General features: G+C 43.9%; 1 protein-coding gene across 1 annotated transcript in view; it reads left to right on the forward strand.

Moving 5' to 3' along the window:
• LOC146172364 (cytochrome c oxidase assembly protein COX18, mitochondrial) overlaps positions 1 to 18416 on the forward strand; it is a 41773-nt gene extending 23357 nt beyond the window's left edge. Inside the window, exons 4-5 of the mRNA XM_084585904.1 lie at positions 1847 to 1957; positions 17731 to 18416. Of these exons, the coding sequence (XP_084442030.1) occupies positions 1847 to 1957; positions 17731 to 17916 (297 nt within the window). The 3' untranslated portion in view covers positions 17917 to 18416. The remainder of the gene's footprint in view (positions 1 to 1846; positions 1958 to 17730) is intronic.
• Positions 18417 to 19526: the final 1110 nt, after the last annotated feature.

Below are 19526 nucleotides of genomic sequence, written 5' to 3' on the forward strand. Positions count from 1 at the left end.
TCTGAATTGGCATTATTGTTCGAAATAGAGAGATTTATTATACCGTGGTCCACAATCCACCACCGTGATCCTCTACCGCGCTTGGGCGGTGCGCACACATGCTAATTGGTCTCGACACGGCAGGGCTATGTGCCGACTTCCAGCATGTGGCGCCATCTATCGGCATCGAGGGGATCTGGGCATGCACAGTGGAACACATGGTGGCAGATTACGGTAACGGGTCAAGTAAACTAAAACTCTCTAAAATTGAGCATCGTAAATATGGTTTTGAAAGCTTGTTGAGTTGGCTCTTCCACATTGCACATTTATAAAACTACATTGTTGCAGCTGGTATTATCACTGAAATCATGTTAACTTCTGCTGTCATAAAACATGCTACTAACTGCATCGCTATTTGCTGCATCAGAAATGCTAGTGATGCCATTTTATCGCTGTGCAGTGCAAGAAAGCTTGCAACGAGCTTTCGTAGGTGCATTCTTTGCCTTCAGTATTTCCAAATGCAATGCTGATTCCAACAATTTAAAAGCTGAGCATCCCTTTGAGGGCTTTGAATTACACAGTGTAAGCTTGTAACTTGGAACCACAAATTAAAAACTTGATAGTTAAATATTTGCTTCTTTTTTTTGCTATTAAGTTGTTGGTTGTTGTTGTTTTTTTTTTTTTTTTTTTTTTTTGCAAATGTGGCATTTTTTCCATCTCACCAGATTTTACAGAAATTTTCACAGTACATTCTCCTGAGCTTTCTGATCATTTGGTCATTTTTATCAAATTACCTAGCGCTGAAATAGTTTTGTGGCAGTGCAAATGAAATTTAAAAGCTTCCAATTTGTGGCATGGGCGTGCGACATAACTGGCTGCACTATATTCAATCTGTGTTTGCTGGAGATCAAAATTTTGAGCCTGCTTTCGGTGATTTCACATCAGTGGTCACCCCAGCTGTCACTTGCTGTTGCCAGTTTAGCTAATTGACACGGGCACAATGGTTTTTGCAGCCATACCAGTGACTTCATGTAGCTTGGTATGCTGCGATGTCGTGGGTTTTCGGTAGTTTTCGGTCTCATTGTTATCATTTTTTTTTAAATGCTTCTGCTTGGAATTTTGAAAAATGGATTTTTTGCACCAGGGAGAGAGTACTTTGAGGAATGTAATGCGATTATGAACTCGAAATGTTATAAAAACCACCAGAGTTACTTTTTAATATGTTTAATTCACCGCACGGTCCACGTGCACAGACCAGACTGAAGTGTACTGTGCAGTTTTTAAAGTAAAAATCCATATTGAATAATTTGAAATGCCCAGGATATTTTATTAGGCTTTGCTTTTTACGCCTTTCTGTGTTTCATTAAGAACAGTTATTTTTTCTTCATTCAAACGAAATCATTAACTTTTTAAGCTTTGAGCATATTTAATTAGTAAATGTAAGAGAATTATTTCATGTGAGCTGGGCAGATATTTCTGTTTATTGCAGTGTTGTAGCCTGCAGTGTGTTTTAGGAAAATTACATAAAAAGCCCTTTGCAGCAGTAAAGTGATCATAGTTGTAAGAGTGTTGCTACGCTTATTTTATTTCAATTTAAATTTTTTTATTTATTTGATTGTTTGAACAACAACCACACACCAGTTATGCTCACTTCTATCTTTTTTTACCACTATTGACAGATGGAGCACTTAATAAACACAAGAACACACTTTCATTACATACAGATAACACTGCTTACAGAGAGTGTCAACTTCTCTTTCTGAAAGATATGATATCTATCTGAAACCTCCTGGCTGGAAAATGAGGAATCTAATTAGCAAGAGGACCTCTCATGATGTTTTCTTTTTGTGTGTGTTTACTTGTGCAGTTCCACGTACTCCAAAGGCAGAAGCATATGGCATGGCTGCGGAGATGGATCACAAACTTTATGAGGGGTCTTGCGCTTGTCAGTGTTCCTGTTGCTTGGATTATGCCTGCTGTGAGTCTGCCGTTCACTGTTTTCTTTCCTGATCACGTAGCGGTGGGTCACGCTCTTGTCTGTGGTTATTGGCTGTTGATCCACCACTGAATTAAACTAACGAGGTGGCAGGGGTCGAGTTATGGATCACTCCTGGGCCATATGGGTGGTCTTGCATAGAATGTAGTACTAGCTTCAACTGCATGCTAATGAGTATGCGCGAGACATTAGAGCCACAGATTATGTATGTACTCTGTGAACAGCGATCTGCAAGCGGAGCCACAGACAGGAGCCATTAAAACAGTTACATCATGCAAGGTGTGAGGCCACCCAGTGGCGTCGCGAGGGGGATGTGGTCCGCATCAGGTGCAGGGCTCCACAGGGGTGCAGCTGGGCCGTAAGAGGGAGGAAGAGGCGGGGGGCGAAATGAATTACTGTGTAAAGACGTGAAAAGGCGCGCATTGGTGCTGCTGAGACACTGACTGATCTTGTAGAATGAATTATTCTGTTGTGAGGAATGCTTGAGAACACATACCTTAGTTTATGCCAGAGGCTCCACGCCATTTTGATGTTGTACCGGGATTGTGTACTTACATGTACCCCGGAAAAAACAGCATTAACTCGATACCTATCGGCCCGCCGAGGTGGCGCAGTGGTTACGGCACTCGACTACTGTTCCCAAGAATGCAGGATCGAATTCCGCTCTCGGTGGCCACTTTTCGATGGAGGTGAAAAGACAAGCGCCCGTGTGCTGTGCGATGTCATTGCACGTCAAAAAACCCGAGGTGGTTGAAATTTCCGGAGTCCTCCACTACGGTGTCGCTCATAGCCCGGAGTCGCTTTGAGACGTTAAATCCCTCAGACGAAACCATTTGATACCCATCAGGTGCCCCAGCACGGTAGCGTGTTAGACGACACCCGTCGGCAGCCACGCCGCATCGCCTCTATTTGTGTATGTGCCGCTCATTCTCCTTTCCCAAGCGAAGGCCGCTGGCGGTATCTTTCCGACAGTCTTTTGTTTTGTTCATTTATCTTCTGTGCCTTTCTCGCTCCTCGGCCAAGTCACAGATCTGCATCACACTTTCAAAACGCCGAAAGGCATGGTATGCCTGTTACTCAGTGGAATGGCAAGTCTGATCACTATGCGCTGACTAGAAAAAAAAAATAATGAGAAGGAGGGCACATTTAGCAAGACCAGGTGCATTAAAAGGGGAATTGAGAATAAATGTACCCAAAGGTGCTCACGCAGCAAATTATGCGGTTCTTACCTTTTTATTTGAAAAAGGCAAAGTTGTTAGAATAAGAAATTAGAAAGCATTAAAAAAAATGAGCCTGGAGAAGCCCACCGCCTTTTTCAGAAATGTGTGCTTTGTAATGGTTTGCTGAATTATCAGTCGTGGGGCACGATCGCTCCGTCCTTGTGTTAAAAAGAAGAAAAAAATTGCGGACGTATACATTACTTCCTAATGCGAAATTTGAGTGCAGCTCATCAGCTGTTTCACCTTTTCGATAGAATTGAGGCAAAGATTTCGATCAAGACACATATGTACAATTACAGACTTTAATTTTTCACACGCATTCCTTCAAGAAACACCCCACCAACAGTTCTTGGCTGTCATGAAAGCAGCGGCGAACGGGGAGCGTGCACAGCAATCAGATAACACGCACGGTCGGCGCCACGCAGGAAGATGGGGGCTGAGCTGGGGGGCTGAAAGGGGGCCGGAGCAGGTTACGAGGCTGACAGCGACGCCGATGTGAAACCCAGGAACAGGCACCAAAGAGCTGCGCTCTAAAAATGCCACTTCACTCGCACTGCGTGGTTGGATGCAGAGCAAAGTTGACTTCTGTTACAAGCTGCCTCCCATATAGAGCAGAAGTTACGGGATCTCCTGCCTCACGTATAGAGTGAAACTTACGGGATCTCCCCGCTCCTCTAATCATGCTTCGACATGAATCTCCGGGCCAGCGACCAGGCAGCACACGTCATTGACGATGGGCCGCAGCGCAATCAGCCGAGAGTATAAATAGGCAGACCGCAGCCCGCCCACGGCAGTGCGTTCTGGAAAGATTCAGTTTTCCAAGCCGCTTGCGGCCGCTCGCTCTGAAAAGTGTCATTTTTCACTGAGCCCGCGATCAACTCATCATTTCTCCTCATCTAGTACGGCCGCCGCTACCAATCAATTCTACGACTACGACGTCTCATCAAACAAGAAAGCTGAGAGAATTCCTTTTTGCCACAGACTGTTGTTTAATTGAATATTGTTTTTACCTTTCTTTAAACCTTGATCTGACTTAGTATTTTACGCTGTGTTTTCTGTGTCACTCTTGCCCCTATTTACTATATCTGGAATACTTGCTTTGTTATCTTTATAGTCTTCTTTTATCACAGTGTTTGTTCATTATTGGTTTTTCCATCTTATCATTTACCCAGCCATCTTTTATCACTCGTGTCGTGCTTTTTTTTTGTATTGTTCGAGTATTATGCAGTGTAATTTGGACTACTAGTTACAAATATCCCATTGTTTGTAAACAAAAAGTGACTTTCTTGGGCTTATTCCTCAATCACACACCGACACACATACTGCAGAGGTTGACCAGCCTAACTTTTAACTGTGTCCTCAAGTCTCGTAGAGGGATGGCGGGTAACTGTAAAAGGGGTCCAGTGCCTCTGTTGACCGTAAAGGCGTGGGTTTGAGACAACTTCAAAACAAACCATGAGGACAGAGGAGGTAGAAAGGAAGTTGCGATTCAGTGGGATAGGGGAAGGGGGGGGGGGGCACTTGGGTGACTCTAGCAACGCCACTGAGGCCACCTGAGCACTAGAAACGAGCAGCTTTGTTGAGCCAACCTTGTTTTATTGGAAGAACGTTTGCCCGAAAGTTTCCCCTCCCGGACATGGCCGGTCAGCAGAGAACATGGAGGCAAAGCGTGCTTACATACGCAAAGCGGTGGCAGTGTTCGTAGAAAGGCTGCCGTCTTCCTGAACGCAGTGAAACAGGTGATGAGCAGTTGACACATGGTGGCGAAACATGCATGCCGACGAGCCCCCGCCAAAGTCCAAGGCAATTAAAGTGGTTAACATGCAGTTCGGTAACCCTCCATGTGCCGAGAAGGAAGGGGGGGGGGGGGGACACTTCCACTCATGAAATGCCGCTAATTTGGTGGTTGTGCTATATCCATGTTGCGTCATGCGGTGATAATCGGCGAAGACAACACTAATGTCCTTACACAAAGGTTCGCATCCGACCTTAGTGCAAACAACATCGGTTGCTCGTGACAGCAGGAACGGCAGGGCTAACATTTCCAAGAATTGGCGAACTCACATATGAGAACCGGCTGTGTGCCACTTGAGTGGCGAGGGTGTGTGTCGGATGATGATTTGCGGCCATCTTCGATGGAAAGAAGGAACATTGCAGGGGGCTGAACGTCGGACTCTATTGGTGGGCCTTGTGCCTGAATGCAATTTAATCGATTAGGATTAGGGCATATAGATTGGACTTCAATTTGATTTCATCATGTGAATGAATAAGTTTTCAATCTGTAACCTAATGTTTGCCTGCGAACCTTCTTCTATGTGCTGACAGATAGAAATAACTTATGGAGAATCGTAAGTACTGTTACCTTTTGTGGCCGCAATGTATCCGCAGATGTATTTTAAATGTATTTTAGATGTATTAATTTTTTTAATGCATTAATTTTAGATTTTAAATGTTTGCATTTTTATTTTAATTACTATATTTTAAATGTATTAATAAGCATATTATTTTTTTTTTCATGAAAATAAATGTGCCTAAATATTTCTACGCACTAAGCTGGCGAGAATTAGGCATTCTCGCTGCAAAGAGGTAAGAGTTGCCTCCCCCCCCCCCCCCCATCTCTTTTCATCTGCATGAAGGCATTATCTTTTTCAGGTGCCACTGAGTATTCACTAAGACAACATGCAGGTTTTTGCGTAATGGGGCTAGTAGGGCACTTTTGTTTTGAAAGGTGCACATGGAAGTCAAAGGACAATGCTAATCTCCAATGTGTTTGTTTTGCAAGCTGGCACCATGCAAACAATGCACGAACCAGCTCAGATTCAGCCGCTCTGGCAGTGCTTGTGTGGAATCTTTGATGGCACAATGCCTAAAAAACTGTATCTCAGATGCATGATGGTAGCTGTGGCAACTTATATCCACCCTGTGTTTATCATTGTGTGTGGAGCACAGCATTATGGTTTTCTCGTGCACATGCAGTGCATAGTGCTTAAGGTTAAGTCACAGCTCGAGCTTTCTTATCATGCGGAGTGATGTAGGAAAGTTTTGGGAACATCTAAAATTCTGCGCATCATATGCAGTGCACTCCAGTTAGAATTCCTATCATCCCAAAATTCATATCACCAAGATTCTGCTATATTTCGTCTGGTGTCTTTTGTAGTTCCAAACTGAGCAGTTATGTACTGATGCAAGCAAGGTTTGCATTGGGAGCCAAAACTTTAGTAGTGCTAAATCACCTCTTGTTTGTCAATTATATGGGCATAATAATGCGATATAATTTGTACAAAATGTCTTCTGCACACTGCTAAGGTTTTAGGAAGGACTTAGCCCGTACACTGATTTTGTAAGTAATGATCTTTTAATTGCGGAAATGTAAAAAAGTGAGAGGTTTATTTTGAAAAAATATGATTACAGAATAACTCAGATTAACTATTTTTGATTATTTCTGGCTCCCTGCAGACCCAAAAACTGGGACTAACTATTCAAGTGCATACACTAAACCAAGACAAAGTATTTCTGTCATCTGCCAGTCCAGCATTATGGCCAGGAAAATTTTTGCCTCTTGTGTTCAGTTTAGCTGATGCTCGAATTTGTCTTTCAGCAGGCCTCCTGCACCTTTGGCAGCTGAGAAAATTTGTAAAAGCCGTTTCACCCAGTATATTGCAAGTTTATATAGTTTTACAAGCAATGTATATTCTATATATAGAATATATAGAAAAATACATTCATATTTTTATGCTTACAAGAGCTGGGCATTGCAAACCTGCACTCGAGGGTCATCATGCCAAATATGCGAAACTGGACCAACATTTAAATACTGTCTCTGGTTGCTACAGCACATATTGCCAAATCTGCACTGATGGCTCTGTCATGTCTGTCAAACCCCCAATCACCCACCTATCCACCCTTTTAAAAAAAAAAAAAAAAACACCTAAACTGAAGATATGGTGCACAGTTTCAGAAAGGAATCTTTCAGAGTCATCTCCAGGGCACTAAAAGGAATCAACCTGTGCTCATTGATCTTGTGACAGCCAGGGTGCCTTTCACGCTGGCATGTAGCGTGTCATTACCTTGCTTTTTGTTTTTGTCCGGTGACACTTGAACATGACACCAAAGGCGAAGAGCAAAGCATGCTACATTGGAGAAGACATTAAATCCTTCATGAATGGGTAGCTGCTATCAGCACTGCCCACTGTCGAGCCAGGCGACTTGGGTTGATCCCGGCCACGGCAGCCACATTTTGGTGGAGGCAAAATGGAATGTGCCCGTGTACTATGTGATGTCAGTGCATGTTAATCCTACATAAAGTATGAGCTGTATGAATGTCTTATGCAGGGCTTAAAGTCCGGGGGGTCTAGGGAGTATTTAAGAGGGGTCTGAGATCCCCCGCACACAAAGATATATGGACTGCATGAATACGAAGCAGGCTGTCATATTTTAATCCTGTCATTGGTTGTTAGGACATTTCTGTGTTGTTTTGGCAACAGTAACTATTAAAAGGACAGAACACTGGCCAAAATGTGTCATGAGATTATGGTGGAGATGAAAAGATCTTGCCTCATATAGTACTGATCGAGCAGTGCAATATCAAAGAAAAGAGGCTTCACAATTTTAATTTGCCATTGAAAATCGCATAAAAACAACAGAGGCGCTATCTAGCGGAGAAACCCTAGTACTTTCAGTGTAGACTCCCACGTGACTACATGCAAGCAAAATATCGCTGATTTTCATAACTGCACATTGTTCTTTTTTCTTCTAGGAGTGCTTGCCATAATTTATTATATTTTGCGCTCTCTCTAGTGCGCCCTTTAAAAAAACAACATCAAAAAAAAAAAAAAAACTTTTTTTCGAACCGCGAGAGGTATGCTTTCAGGTTTTGCCACTAGATGGCGCCACAGTGTTTGCAATTTCGTGAATGAAGCAATGACAGTGCCCACTAAAACTTTCGTGGACGAGAGGGTGCGTGATTGTGCCGCAACAGCATTGAGTGTGAAACTGAAAAGGACGTTACTCTACGCAAACAATGTCTGATTACTGCCTGACGAGTGAAAGTTATATTTGTTTTCGGTACGTCTTTTTTGTCGACCACCAGTCGTCATTGCTATAGTGAACTAGATAGTCATTGCGGTCGCTGCTCATAGTTTCCAGCATCGGACTACATTAAAACGGGCGCACGCATTGATCGAAAAATTACCGGTAAATATTTTCTACAGCGATTCTAGCAAAACCGTTATGCAATCAAACGTTTTAAACATCAATCTTTCCACTACGGCAAAAAAAAAGCGAGACCTAAATTCCACTGTTCTGTGCCTTTAACATGTCTCCTATAGCCCACGATGGAGGAAAATAATTTCTCCCATTTGTATCAAAAGATGTGCGAAGCAGGCCACCAGCCGCTTTCTCTCTCCCCCTCTATTTCACTTTCCACTTGGCTCTGGAATCAGTAGAGACCCCCTCCGATGGAGCCTGACTTTTTAAGCACTGGTCGATGTGAATAGAAATGAAATATATAATTTCGTTCATAATGGGGCTAGCAATTAAATTACATCACTTTCAAACCATTTCGACCCCTGATTTTAGAGAAAAAAAAAGGGTTTACTTTCACACCAGTGACTTAAACGAAGTTACTTTAAATGTGTCACATGTCAGTAAACCAGACATTTTAGTGTCTAAGGAAACTTGCGTTAGAATGCATCGAAAAGTATTATGCCGACGTTGACTGATCAAAAAAGCTGGATGCGGGATTGAATCCTGGCCTCGGTGACCGCTTTTGGGTAGAGGCTAGATGCTGTGCGACACTAGTAGTACATGTAAAGAACCCCAGGTGGTCGAAATTTCCGTATCCCTCTTCTATGGTGTCTTTCATAACCTGAGTCGCTTTGGGACGTTAAAACCTCCATAAAACAAACCAAAAATGCTGGAGTGCAGAACTTTTTTGAAATTATCTTTTGTTTTTCCCATGCAAAATTACCCATATCAAACCATACACCTGCACATGTAAAAATGCATACAACAGCATGGAGAAAGTGTAGCAACAGATGAACATACACTGAATGTTTGCTTGGTTTGTGGGGTTTAACGTCCCAAAGCAACTCAGGCTGTGAGAGAGATACATTGAATGGTTTGTCTGATAGCTTGGTAGTATCGAGGAAGCAAAATATGGTATATAGGTGCCCCATTGTTTATTTGCTGGGACTTTAAGCAAATGGGACATCATATGTTTGTCTGTGCAGATATATATATGAGGGTTGCCGAAATTACGTGGAGTCCATCACTCTGTTGTGTGTCTCATAGCCTGAGCCACTTTGTGAAGTTTAACACCAATAAACTAACCAACCGTCAACTGTGGTATTGAGTTTTGTTGTTGGTTAAGGGCATGGGTAGTGCTTGGTCCAGCTAGGCATAACGTGTTGTTGCCTTTAGCATGCCTGGCTGAAGAGCACTAAAGCGCTATTTAAAATTCAGAGTGTTAACATGACGCAGAGTTGCTGCTCTATGATGGGCCTGGGAATGCAGCCCAGTCCAGGAGATGCCTCAACAGGTAGAGCATGAGAAAGAGCGTTTGCAGAAAAGCTGAAGATTTTAGTTATCACAGCTGTGCACAACAGCGGCTGAGAAAAATTTAGCTGCACAATTACAAAGCACAGCAGGTTCACTTTCAGCGAGAGCCTTTAATACTGAAAACCCAACCTGGTCATGTACTGAAGCATGCTACAGCTGTAGTTGTCCTAGAAATCCTCAATCCAGCAAATCCAAGAGGGAGAGTAGAGTAAGAAAGAAAAGGTGATGGAAGAGCATGACAGCTCTTACTGTTTTAACCAAGCCATAACACAGCTTAGTGGGTAATATTTTTGTCTTAACTGCGAATCCCCAAAGAAGTTCTAAAGAGCAGGCACACAGTGAACTTAATGTCTTTTTTAGGAAATTTTAATGTGTTCACATGAGAAATGCCATCGTCCGAAGACGGTTACATCAGGCATGTCATATGCCACCTATCAAGGCTGGCAGGTGGCCAACTGGTGAGAGGGAAATCTCCCTCTGCACTTGTAGTGGACGGAGAGGCTGGAAGGTGGCTTGCTATAAGAAGAACAAAAAAAGGAATGTCTAAAGAAATGACTTCTTTTAGTAACTAAGAATTAATCAACAAAGAGCAAAAAAAAAAAGTTGCTCAGAATAGAGTCGTTAATGAGCAAGAAATACATTGCAGTGTATAAAAGAAGATATTAAAAGATAAGTATCAGAGAAACAGTTTAAGAACAAGGAGAAAACCCTAATGCTAACACATTATTATCACAATGAAAATTGCATCAAACCTTCAAAGCACGCACTGCAAAGTTTGCAGCTATAACTACGTCAAGGAATTCCTGCAATATCGTCAAGCGCACATCAGAGTGGCTGATACAAGATTCAACCCCATCCACATGGACACGAGGGGTACGCCACAATGAGCGGTACTCCTCGCTTCTTTTCAACCTGGCCCTTTTGCACCTACCCATAGAAGGCATGCGCCATGCTCTGTATGCAGATGACATAATCATTTGAGTAACAAGAGGTAATGCAGGACAGATCGAGGATGCACTCCAGGAAGCTGCCAACACTGTGCAGAACTATGTCACTAACTGCGGACTCACCTATTCTTCTTCCGAGTCAGAACTTCTAGTCATGTGCTGTCGTGGCAGCAACGAAGCGATCCAAATTAAGATCCACGATTCACCCATTCCTGAAGCAGACACCATTCGCATCCTCGGCCTGCACATTAGCAATAAAAAAGTCAACATGACAGCTATCGGTAAGCTCTGCACTATGAGTGAACAAGTCAGCAGAATGATCTCGCATATTACGACCAAGAAGAATTATATGAGAGAAAACGACATGCAGCGACAAATTCAGGCCTTTATCGTCAGCCGTATAGCCTACATATCCCCATACCTCATGCTATGAAAGAATGACCTCAAGCAACTTGGCACCATACTTCACATGGCCTACAAGCGGGTGCTAGGGCTACCCCTCACCGCATCCACTGACCGGCGTCCACAACACCATCGACGAACTCATAGAGGCTGACCTCCTAACGCAAACATTCTACCTGTCTGGTACAGCCATTGGACGGCAAGTAAATGGCATTAGCCTTCCCAGCACCACGCAGCAGAGACGGGGCATACCACAGGAATAGAGAGGCAAACTCCATACTATGCCCCTACCACGTAATATGCATCCTGAATATCACGAGGCACAACGCAAAGCACGAGCCAGGACGATGCATAAGAACTACTCCTAGGACAAAGGAACCTTCTTTGTGGATGCTGCGAGTTCCTGTGAAGGCACCACAACAGTAGCCATCGCTCGTCTAGGCCATACGGTAGCGGGGCTGACGGCTAGAGATTCAGATGTTGCGGAGGCAGCGATCCACCGACTCCTAAACCGCGCACAGAAACTACATGCGAGGCAGGGTTTCTCCCTTCACCTTTCAAATCTTATCCCAAGCCGGACACCATGCCTCAGACAAAGATGTAATATGGGCACATGGCCATCAAGGGGTAGTGGGAAATGAGTGCGCACGCCACAGCGTGAACATTCCTCTCCCGGGATTTTTCATCACTCCCCTCATGTGACCACCCCCCAGCCCTCACTACATATCACGAGATACTCCAACACGTCCGCTTAGTGAGACTAGCATTCCCAGCACCTACTAAAGGACTGGATAAATCAGAAAAAGGTCACTTCAGGTGTTTACAAGCATTGTCCTACAACAGCCCACCTAAAGCGCACGCAATTAGTTACTTGCTCAGTTGAACATACATTTTATGGCCAGAAAGCAAACCTTTACCATATGGTATGGGCTTGCCAAGAAGACCAAGCCATACTTCATGAAGAAAACCCAACTTGGGTGGATTGGGAGGTGGCCCTGTCTAGCTCTGACCTTGCAGCACAAAGAAACTTGCTTGCGAGAGCTCGGGCAGCGGCATCAGCCAACGGAGTCCCGGACTGAGGACCCAACTAACCCTGTCCTTAACGCATAACCCATTTTCCCAAATACTAAACGCTTTATGCTTCTACTACTACTACCCCCCACAATTTTGAAATTACTGAAACGTGGCACATTTCAGTAACCTTCCTCCCTACTTTAACAGGAGCATGAAGCTGTTGATTTCCATTCAACACATACTCTCTATTTTTCCAGTGGAAAGTCACATTTGCCACTGTGACAAGTGGCAACTGAACAAAAATGAATAAAAGAAGGGATTAGAAATAGAAATGGAATGAAAAGATAATCATAAATGAAATAGGATTGGAATTTAAATAGAATCAGGAGTAGAATAGATGTTGAGTGAAAGGTCATCAAATCAGAAACGGAACCGAATCACAATTGAAATAAACTGACTGGTCAGCGAGGAATATATTCAATCAACCGCCCTTGAATTTTTTTTAGATAAGTAGAACCTCGGTGATATGAATCTCACGGGGTCACGAAAAAAATTTGTATGATTTGAACATTCGTTTTATCAAAACGAATGAAAATAGGTGTGCAGAAGCATGAGAAAGGCAGTCGTGCAGATCTGTTTACGTCTGAGAAGGTTTATTATGGCCGCGTGGTAGAGCACTGCACAGGCCGTAATTATCGACCTGGGCCCGGCTGCCTTTTGCGTTACCCGCCCGAGCCCGGCTCGGCTTTTTCGATACAATCCCCAGCCCGGCCCGAGCCCATGGTAGCTCTGACCTATCCGGTCTGGCCGGGCCCGCCAGTTGGGCGGGCCGAGCAGAAGCCCGAAAAAAAAATCCATAGCTAAGCTCGCTTCCCTAATGCAGATATTGTTGTTAATTCCAGTTTGCATGAAAAGAAGCCCTCATTTTTAAAACAGTAGCGTGAAATCCCAATTCCTGATTCTGGTTGCATTGGTTATTGTGTCTCTGTTGTCCGGAGGAAGCATGGTGGCTTGGATTCCAAGGATATGAATTTCCCAAAATTAATGCTCTCATGTAAGACTACTTTAAAGAATATGTGAAACAACTTCTAACTTCAAATTCAATTCGCTGCTAGAGGTCATGCGATCATGCGATTAAAGCAGCTTGCGTAGCCGATCCTCAATCAGACACCTGCTGTGTGCATTCCGGTGTGTATGTGTCGGGAAAGTGGGGGGGGGGGGGGGGGGGGTCCTTGTTATTAATGATTAACTTACTGAAAAACAAGGAAATTACAATGGTCAAAAACGCATGCTGAAACCAATTTTATCGAACATTCTAATCACAGCCTTTTGGGATCTGGAGAAAATTTTAATACTAATGATTTCTGGCTTATAAGCACCCATAGTTGCTGCATAGTCCCCTGTTATTGTGATATGAACTAGAATTATTCTGTGAATTGCCAACATTTATCAAAAAACACAACTTCGTTGATTTCAGCCGTTAATGCAGTCTCTTTCAGAATAATAAATATGAAGCAGCTCAGTGTCACTCGATGAATATGAACACTAATTGTCATAAAATTTATTTAGACATCTCCACTTATCAACTAAACCGCAGTCCGTAAAGATACTCGGTTCAAAGGGGCAGCTATTTTACTGTGGTAAGTGTAGAAGTTCCGTGCTTTGCGCGTTCTTATGGCGCAGTTGCTTTTTTTTTTTTCCCTCAAGGGCTTCAATGCACATGCGCTCCATATGGAGATCCAGCTGTCTGTCATGTTGTCTTTGTAGGTGCTACTTCTCTCGCTCAGGATATCTGACAACCTATGTTCTATGGTCGATTGATTATAGCAGAATTTTCTTCAAATCGCCTGGGATGAACTCATATGCTCAATGTCATGCCCGTCTCTTGCAGAACTGAGAGCAAAAGTAAAATGTCTACAGCAGTGAGTGGATTTTAGGTCGCTCTTGGGGATGGATAGGGGGTGTCCCGTTTGAACCCTATTTCATGAACACTTTCATTTAAAAAGTAGAGGTCAGAATTTTTTTCACACAGAATGCACACTGAAGGAATTCTTGCTCTCCTGCCCCACCTTACATTGTCCCCTGGGTGCCTGTAATGCTTGCCGTGGTTCAGAATGTGTGATTGCAAAGTAAAGGAACCTAATCAGCTTCATGAAACTAGAATTGTATTTATTTGAGTTTCCTGTTCTGGTGGTGATGAGAGGAAATATCTTGTTGATGATTGAATTGGAGTTTTTGATGCCTTGATGGTTCTAACTCGCAAACATTCATATTTTTCGAAAACTTGTAATGTTATCTTTTTTTTTTATGACAATAAATAAAACAAGAAGGAACAAGTGAGACAAAAGTATTTACACCAAACGAATTATAAAACTCTAGCACTTACTTTTGAAACCTCTCTCTCCACCCTTAGCGCAGCCAGCAACCAATATAACAACTGTCTACACTCCTCACCAATTAATATTTAGGGAAATGAAAAATAATGTTTCTGCCAGCTAATCAAATGCCTAGGGAAAGGATATCAAGTAGCCAACGATCGGGGAAAAGATAAACAATTTTTCTGCAATTCCTTTGACCAATGGAATTTGGAAAGGTAGAGGTCGATCGGAACTTCGGCCAAACATACAAACCGCATATTGCAGTCACTACATGCATAACAAATGCTCTTTATCCTATATCTGTCATAACACCCATCTTTTTTTCCACACATGTCAATATCTAAAGGTATGCAGTGGGAGCAATCACTTCAAGATGCATACCACTCACCAGTTGTTTAAAACAAAAAAATACCAGTCATTACAGGCAACGCCTTGTTCAGATTACATTGCGGCTTTCTGCAGGAACAAACGAAAAAATTGTAGTAAAGTACAGAATTAAATTTACAGTTGAGTTTCAGTTTCTCTCATATTCAGAAATGCGGCCGGTAGGCAGCCAAAAATCGAGGTTTTTCAATTCCTGTTGGCGGAACTCATACTTGGTAATGCGGGACATTTCATGCGTGAGGTTTGATTACTTTTTCATCTTCTGCTTAAATAAGTGTTAATATGGCACGAAAGCAGCGCAAAAGACAGGAAAAGAAAGGATTACAATACAAGTGCTGAATATCCCGAATCGCCCCTCTACACCATATTTCGCCTATGTTCACATCTCACGATCTGCTTCAGTCTGGACAGGCAAGGAAGCGTGGCATGCACATATGCGGTATCTGAAACCTATTTATTCACATTGAAGAAACCAGCTGCAAAAGAGAAACTCTCCTCCAACCTAACTTTTATTTTTTTACCATTTACCAAAGATATCCGAGGGAGTTGCCCTGAACTCATTCGCTCCCGCTGCACACGGGCTTGACGTACAATTTGAGGCCGTGCAACAAACTTGTCGTTTTCATAGTGTGCGTGATCACTTTGAGTGGTCAGAAGGCCACCTGACAACACGTACAGAAGAGTTTGCCCAGAAATCTTTGACAATTGCGGTAAATCGCGACCCTTCAGTCGGAGCGAGGAAGCGGAAAAGAAAAACGACGGTGACGGGCCCTTCTGCCGGAACTCTCAGTGCATTGCTGCCACTTGCACCCATATGTCTAGCGCTCAGGGCAGTTCTTCTGATATGGACAGTGTTACTAGCTGCCCACCGCGTGTATTTTTTTTTTCTTTTTTTTTTTTTTTTTTTTTTTTTTTTTTTTAATGGAGGGGTGGGGGCTCCTGCTAGCTGTCGTGGGTGCACTGTCACTTTAAGCAAAGCCGACCGCATTTTTTCCCGCTTTGTATCTTTTTTATCATCTTCCATTCAAAGCTTATGTTTGCGCGCCGAGTAGAACTATTGAAACGAAGCGCCCGTGCATGCAGGGTGGGGTGGACGAAACGTGCTCCCAGTCGAGAACGAGTGGGGACTTCTTTGATTTCTTTTCAGTTGCTTTTTTTTTGCAACACACACATATGGTGTGCATGTATGTGGCGAAAGACACAGAACCGACCATAAGAAGGTCCGTTCTAACACGCTGACGCTGTTGGAAAGCAGACTTTCCAAGCTTTTTCCGTTGCTTCACATGAGAAAAGGGCATCCGCATCTCGCGCGCGCCGCGTGTGCGGTGGTGTTTGCTTGTTTTGGAGCAGTGGCGCCTCCATACCAGCGCACCTTCTTCAGCTGCCGGTATGCCGTCCAGACAACCCTCTGGCATCGCACGCACGTCGCCCACCGCAGGTCGCATTCTTCAAAAGAGGTTGCAAAAGCATGATCTTTTGAACAATGCAGCTACTGCTGAGGGCTGCACGCAGAGAAGGCATCCGTGGCAGGAAGGGGAAAAGGGATGGTTCCTTTGGCGACAGTACCACCGACCCTCTGTCGAACGGCGATTGACGATAAGTGCTTCCACAAGCTCGGGTATGGACGCGAACAAAGACAATAGGACTAAAATCTCAAAACAGACAGCTTGTGTCATGGGGGATCGAATAGAACCCCGAAAAACTCGGCGAACTTCATATATGTATTTGCTGTTTTATATGCATATATTCGCTTGCTTTTCACATTGTTTTAATTTTCTTTTTAGATTCCTAACATGTCATAAGCATTACCATGTATTAAAAAGATGCAGTCTGGAAATATAGTCCTGAACTGGCACCACATTTGCCTGGTACTGCCTTCACCTGCTAACCACGTAAAACATATGCAGTAGACATTCGGTTAAACTAGCTGTTTATTCACAGGCCCGAGCCCTGCCCAGGCCCATCTATTTACAGGCCCGAGCCCGACCCGGGCCCGTGGCTCAAAAGCCCATGCCCGGCCCTGGCCCGCCAACAAAGTGCTTTACCCGGCCCGGCCCAGTACGCAGGCCGGGCCGGACCCAGGCTTTCGGGTAAGCCCGAGCCCGTGCAATGCTCTACCGCACGGTCACAGCTCGCCACTCGCGGCGTGCGCAGCGCAACAGGCAATCGCGTCACGTTGGCGACGTGCGGGTTACCTGCCTCCGTAGACTTCATGCGACGCGTACAGCACGACAAGAGATGGTGATGTGCCAGCCGTGCGGCTCCGCAGACTGCTCACAATGCATACAGCGTCACAAGTGGTTGCGAAGTATACGATGTGTGTGCCCGACAGACGATTGCAATGTCTGCTAGGTGTGGACCATGCGCTACCGCAGACTGCTCACAATGTGTACAGTACACGGAGTCGGGTAGGCTGTGCAGTCTTGGGCACCTACGAGCAGTGCTAACGCTCCAAGACCGCTTGACGAGGTGCATGTAGAATTCGCTTGAAATTGGTTTTTGTTCTGGTATGCTTGCTTGCAAAACGATACTGCTGTCATGCGGGGAAGCTGGAGTTTGGTGCACTGGTTGTGTGGCAATGCCAGCCTTGTTGACCGAAGGCTTGCAGCGGCACTTGCTTAGCCTAGCTGCTTCGTGATAGGAAGAAATCAACAGTGCCCTATTTTAACTATGTTATTGTTGTGTTTATAGTGTGCCAGTAACAGAATTAGACCTAATCAGCAGTGGCTTTTCCAGAGCACCGCCTGGAACACAGGGTGATCTCTAACCACTTGTAATGGCCTGGCAGTATCAGAAATTCAAGCTTCTTGAACTCATCGCAGCTGCGCTTTCTTTTTCCCCTCTCTATTAAGGATGTGGCCCTCTACTGGCTTTGCTCAAGCGGCTTTGCCCTGGGCCAGAACATGCTGATGGCAGCACCAAGGTTCCGTCGGGCCTGCTCCATTCCTATCACAGCATCCGAAAGCCAGACACCCTTCAGAGATGTTGCTGTTCGTCTGCGACAGCGGCTGGATGCTGCCTTCAGAACGAGCTCTTGACATATAACGACATACAACTCAGTGAATCTGTTAGAGCACTATTGAGGACAGCAGACCTGCACATGACATGAGAGCATGGACATGAGTGCTGGCTTTCAAAGAAAGAGCATGTGCCACTGCTTCCTGTAGTCACTGAGAATTCTGTCAGCAACACGTGCCTTCCGTTCTGTCTGAACCTTATTTGGGCCTGTTTCAATTTTCAGAGGTTTGTCTTTGTTTGAGCCTTTAATTTGCTTTACTAGGGTTGATTTAATGGGCTTCAGTGAAGTTTGTATTGCTGGATCTCACATAGGGCTTACTTCATAAGGTTCTTACCCGTTTACTGTAATATTTCATGAAGACAACATGCGAAAGAGCCTATTCTCCCCCCTTTTTTTGTTTCTCATGATCATTTATATTTGCTGCTGCACATGCATGTAATATAGATCTTACATGTGCTGTCTGCTGAGTTTTTAGTGATTTGCAGTGGGTATGAAATAAAATGAGAAAAAAAAACTCAACTGGAGAGTTCTGGATTGTTTTTTGAGTGTAAAACATGTTGTCGGCCTAGTTGGCACAATTCGTCTGACATTGGTATGTTGTACAAAAGAATACGCACACGGGACAGGGTATGGGATAATTACGGGATTGCGCTGGTTCCATATCTTGTCTTATGTGTGTGTGTGCTTGCTTTTTCGTGCAACTTGACCATATCAAGCTGGATTGTTCTTCATTGTCACAATGCGGAGTATGCTTCTTCCATAAGCATTCTTAGCTTTCTCAGTTTGGATTTCACTAAGGGTGATCCACCGAATCAGCCTTGTTGTCTCAAAAGAGAATTATTATTTTAAAAAATATATAGTAAATAAATAAATGCTTAACACTTGGCTTATTTGTAGACTTCAGTAAGACATTTGATCTCCTAATATTTTATTGCTTTGCAAACTAGCACATTATGGCATTCATGGTCCTTGTCTTGACCTAATCCATTCCTACCTTAAGCAGGGGTGCTTCATCTGATGTGGCCCTTTTTTAGTGTGGTTTTCCCCAGGGTAGCCTGTTGCATCATAGATCCTTTTCATTTCTTGCTGCACCTCTGAAAGCGGCTGCGCTTTGTGCCTAGGCACCGAGATGAAGCTGCGGTCGAAGTCTGCACCGCGCCGATGGTGTTTTTTTAATCAAAATATCCCATTTTTTCTCTCTGAGTATGTGTGCATTCTCGGCTGTGCTGCACGTTAACCTGCTGTTCAGTGTGGCCGCTGGCATTGCCCAAGAATTATCAATCGACGACCTACAAGTAGCACGTGCTGCCAGACATTATTTCTCGAGCGTAAAATTTAAAAATAATTGCTTTAGGAAAGTAGGTGGCGTCTTTCATTTTTCTTTTTTAAAATGTTTTAGGACCCGGGGGCGGTCACATTGCAGTACATTATGAGGCAGAATATCCCAGCAAGCACCGGCGTAACAAAAAGAAGAGACGCTTCTCTCTGCCACCCGATAGTTGTTTCTCATATTGCAAGTGCGAGAGAAGGATACCCCGTGTAGACAAAGTGTTGCGAACAACATGCAAGGTGTGCAGAACACACTTTCTGAAAGGGGATATTGTTAAATTGTATAAACATGCAATCAAC

Source organism: Amblyomma maculatum, unplaced genomic scaffold (assembly GCF_055883805.1).
Source record: "Amblyomma maculatum isolate TAMU_Amacu unplaced genomic scaffold, ASM5588380v1 scaffold_13, whole genome shotgun sequence".
NCBI lineage: Eukaryota > Metazoa > Arthropoda > Arachnida > Ixodida > Ixodidae > Amblyomma > Amblyomma maculatum.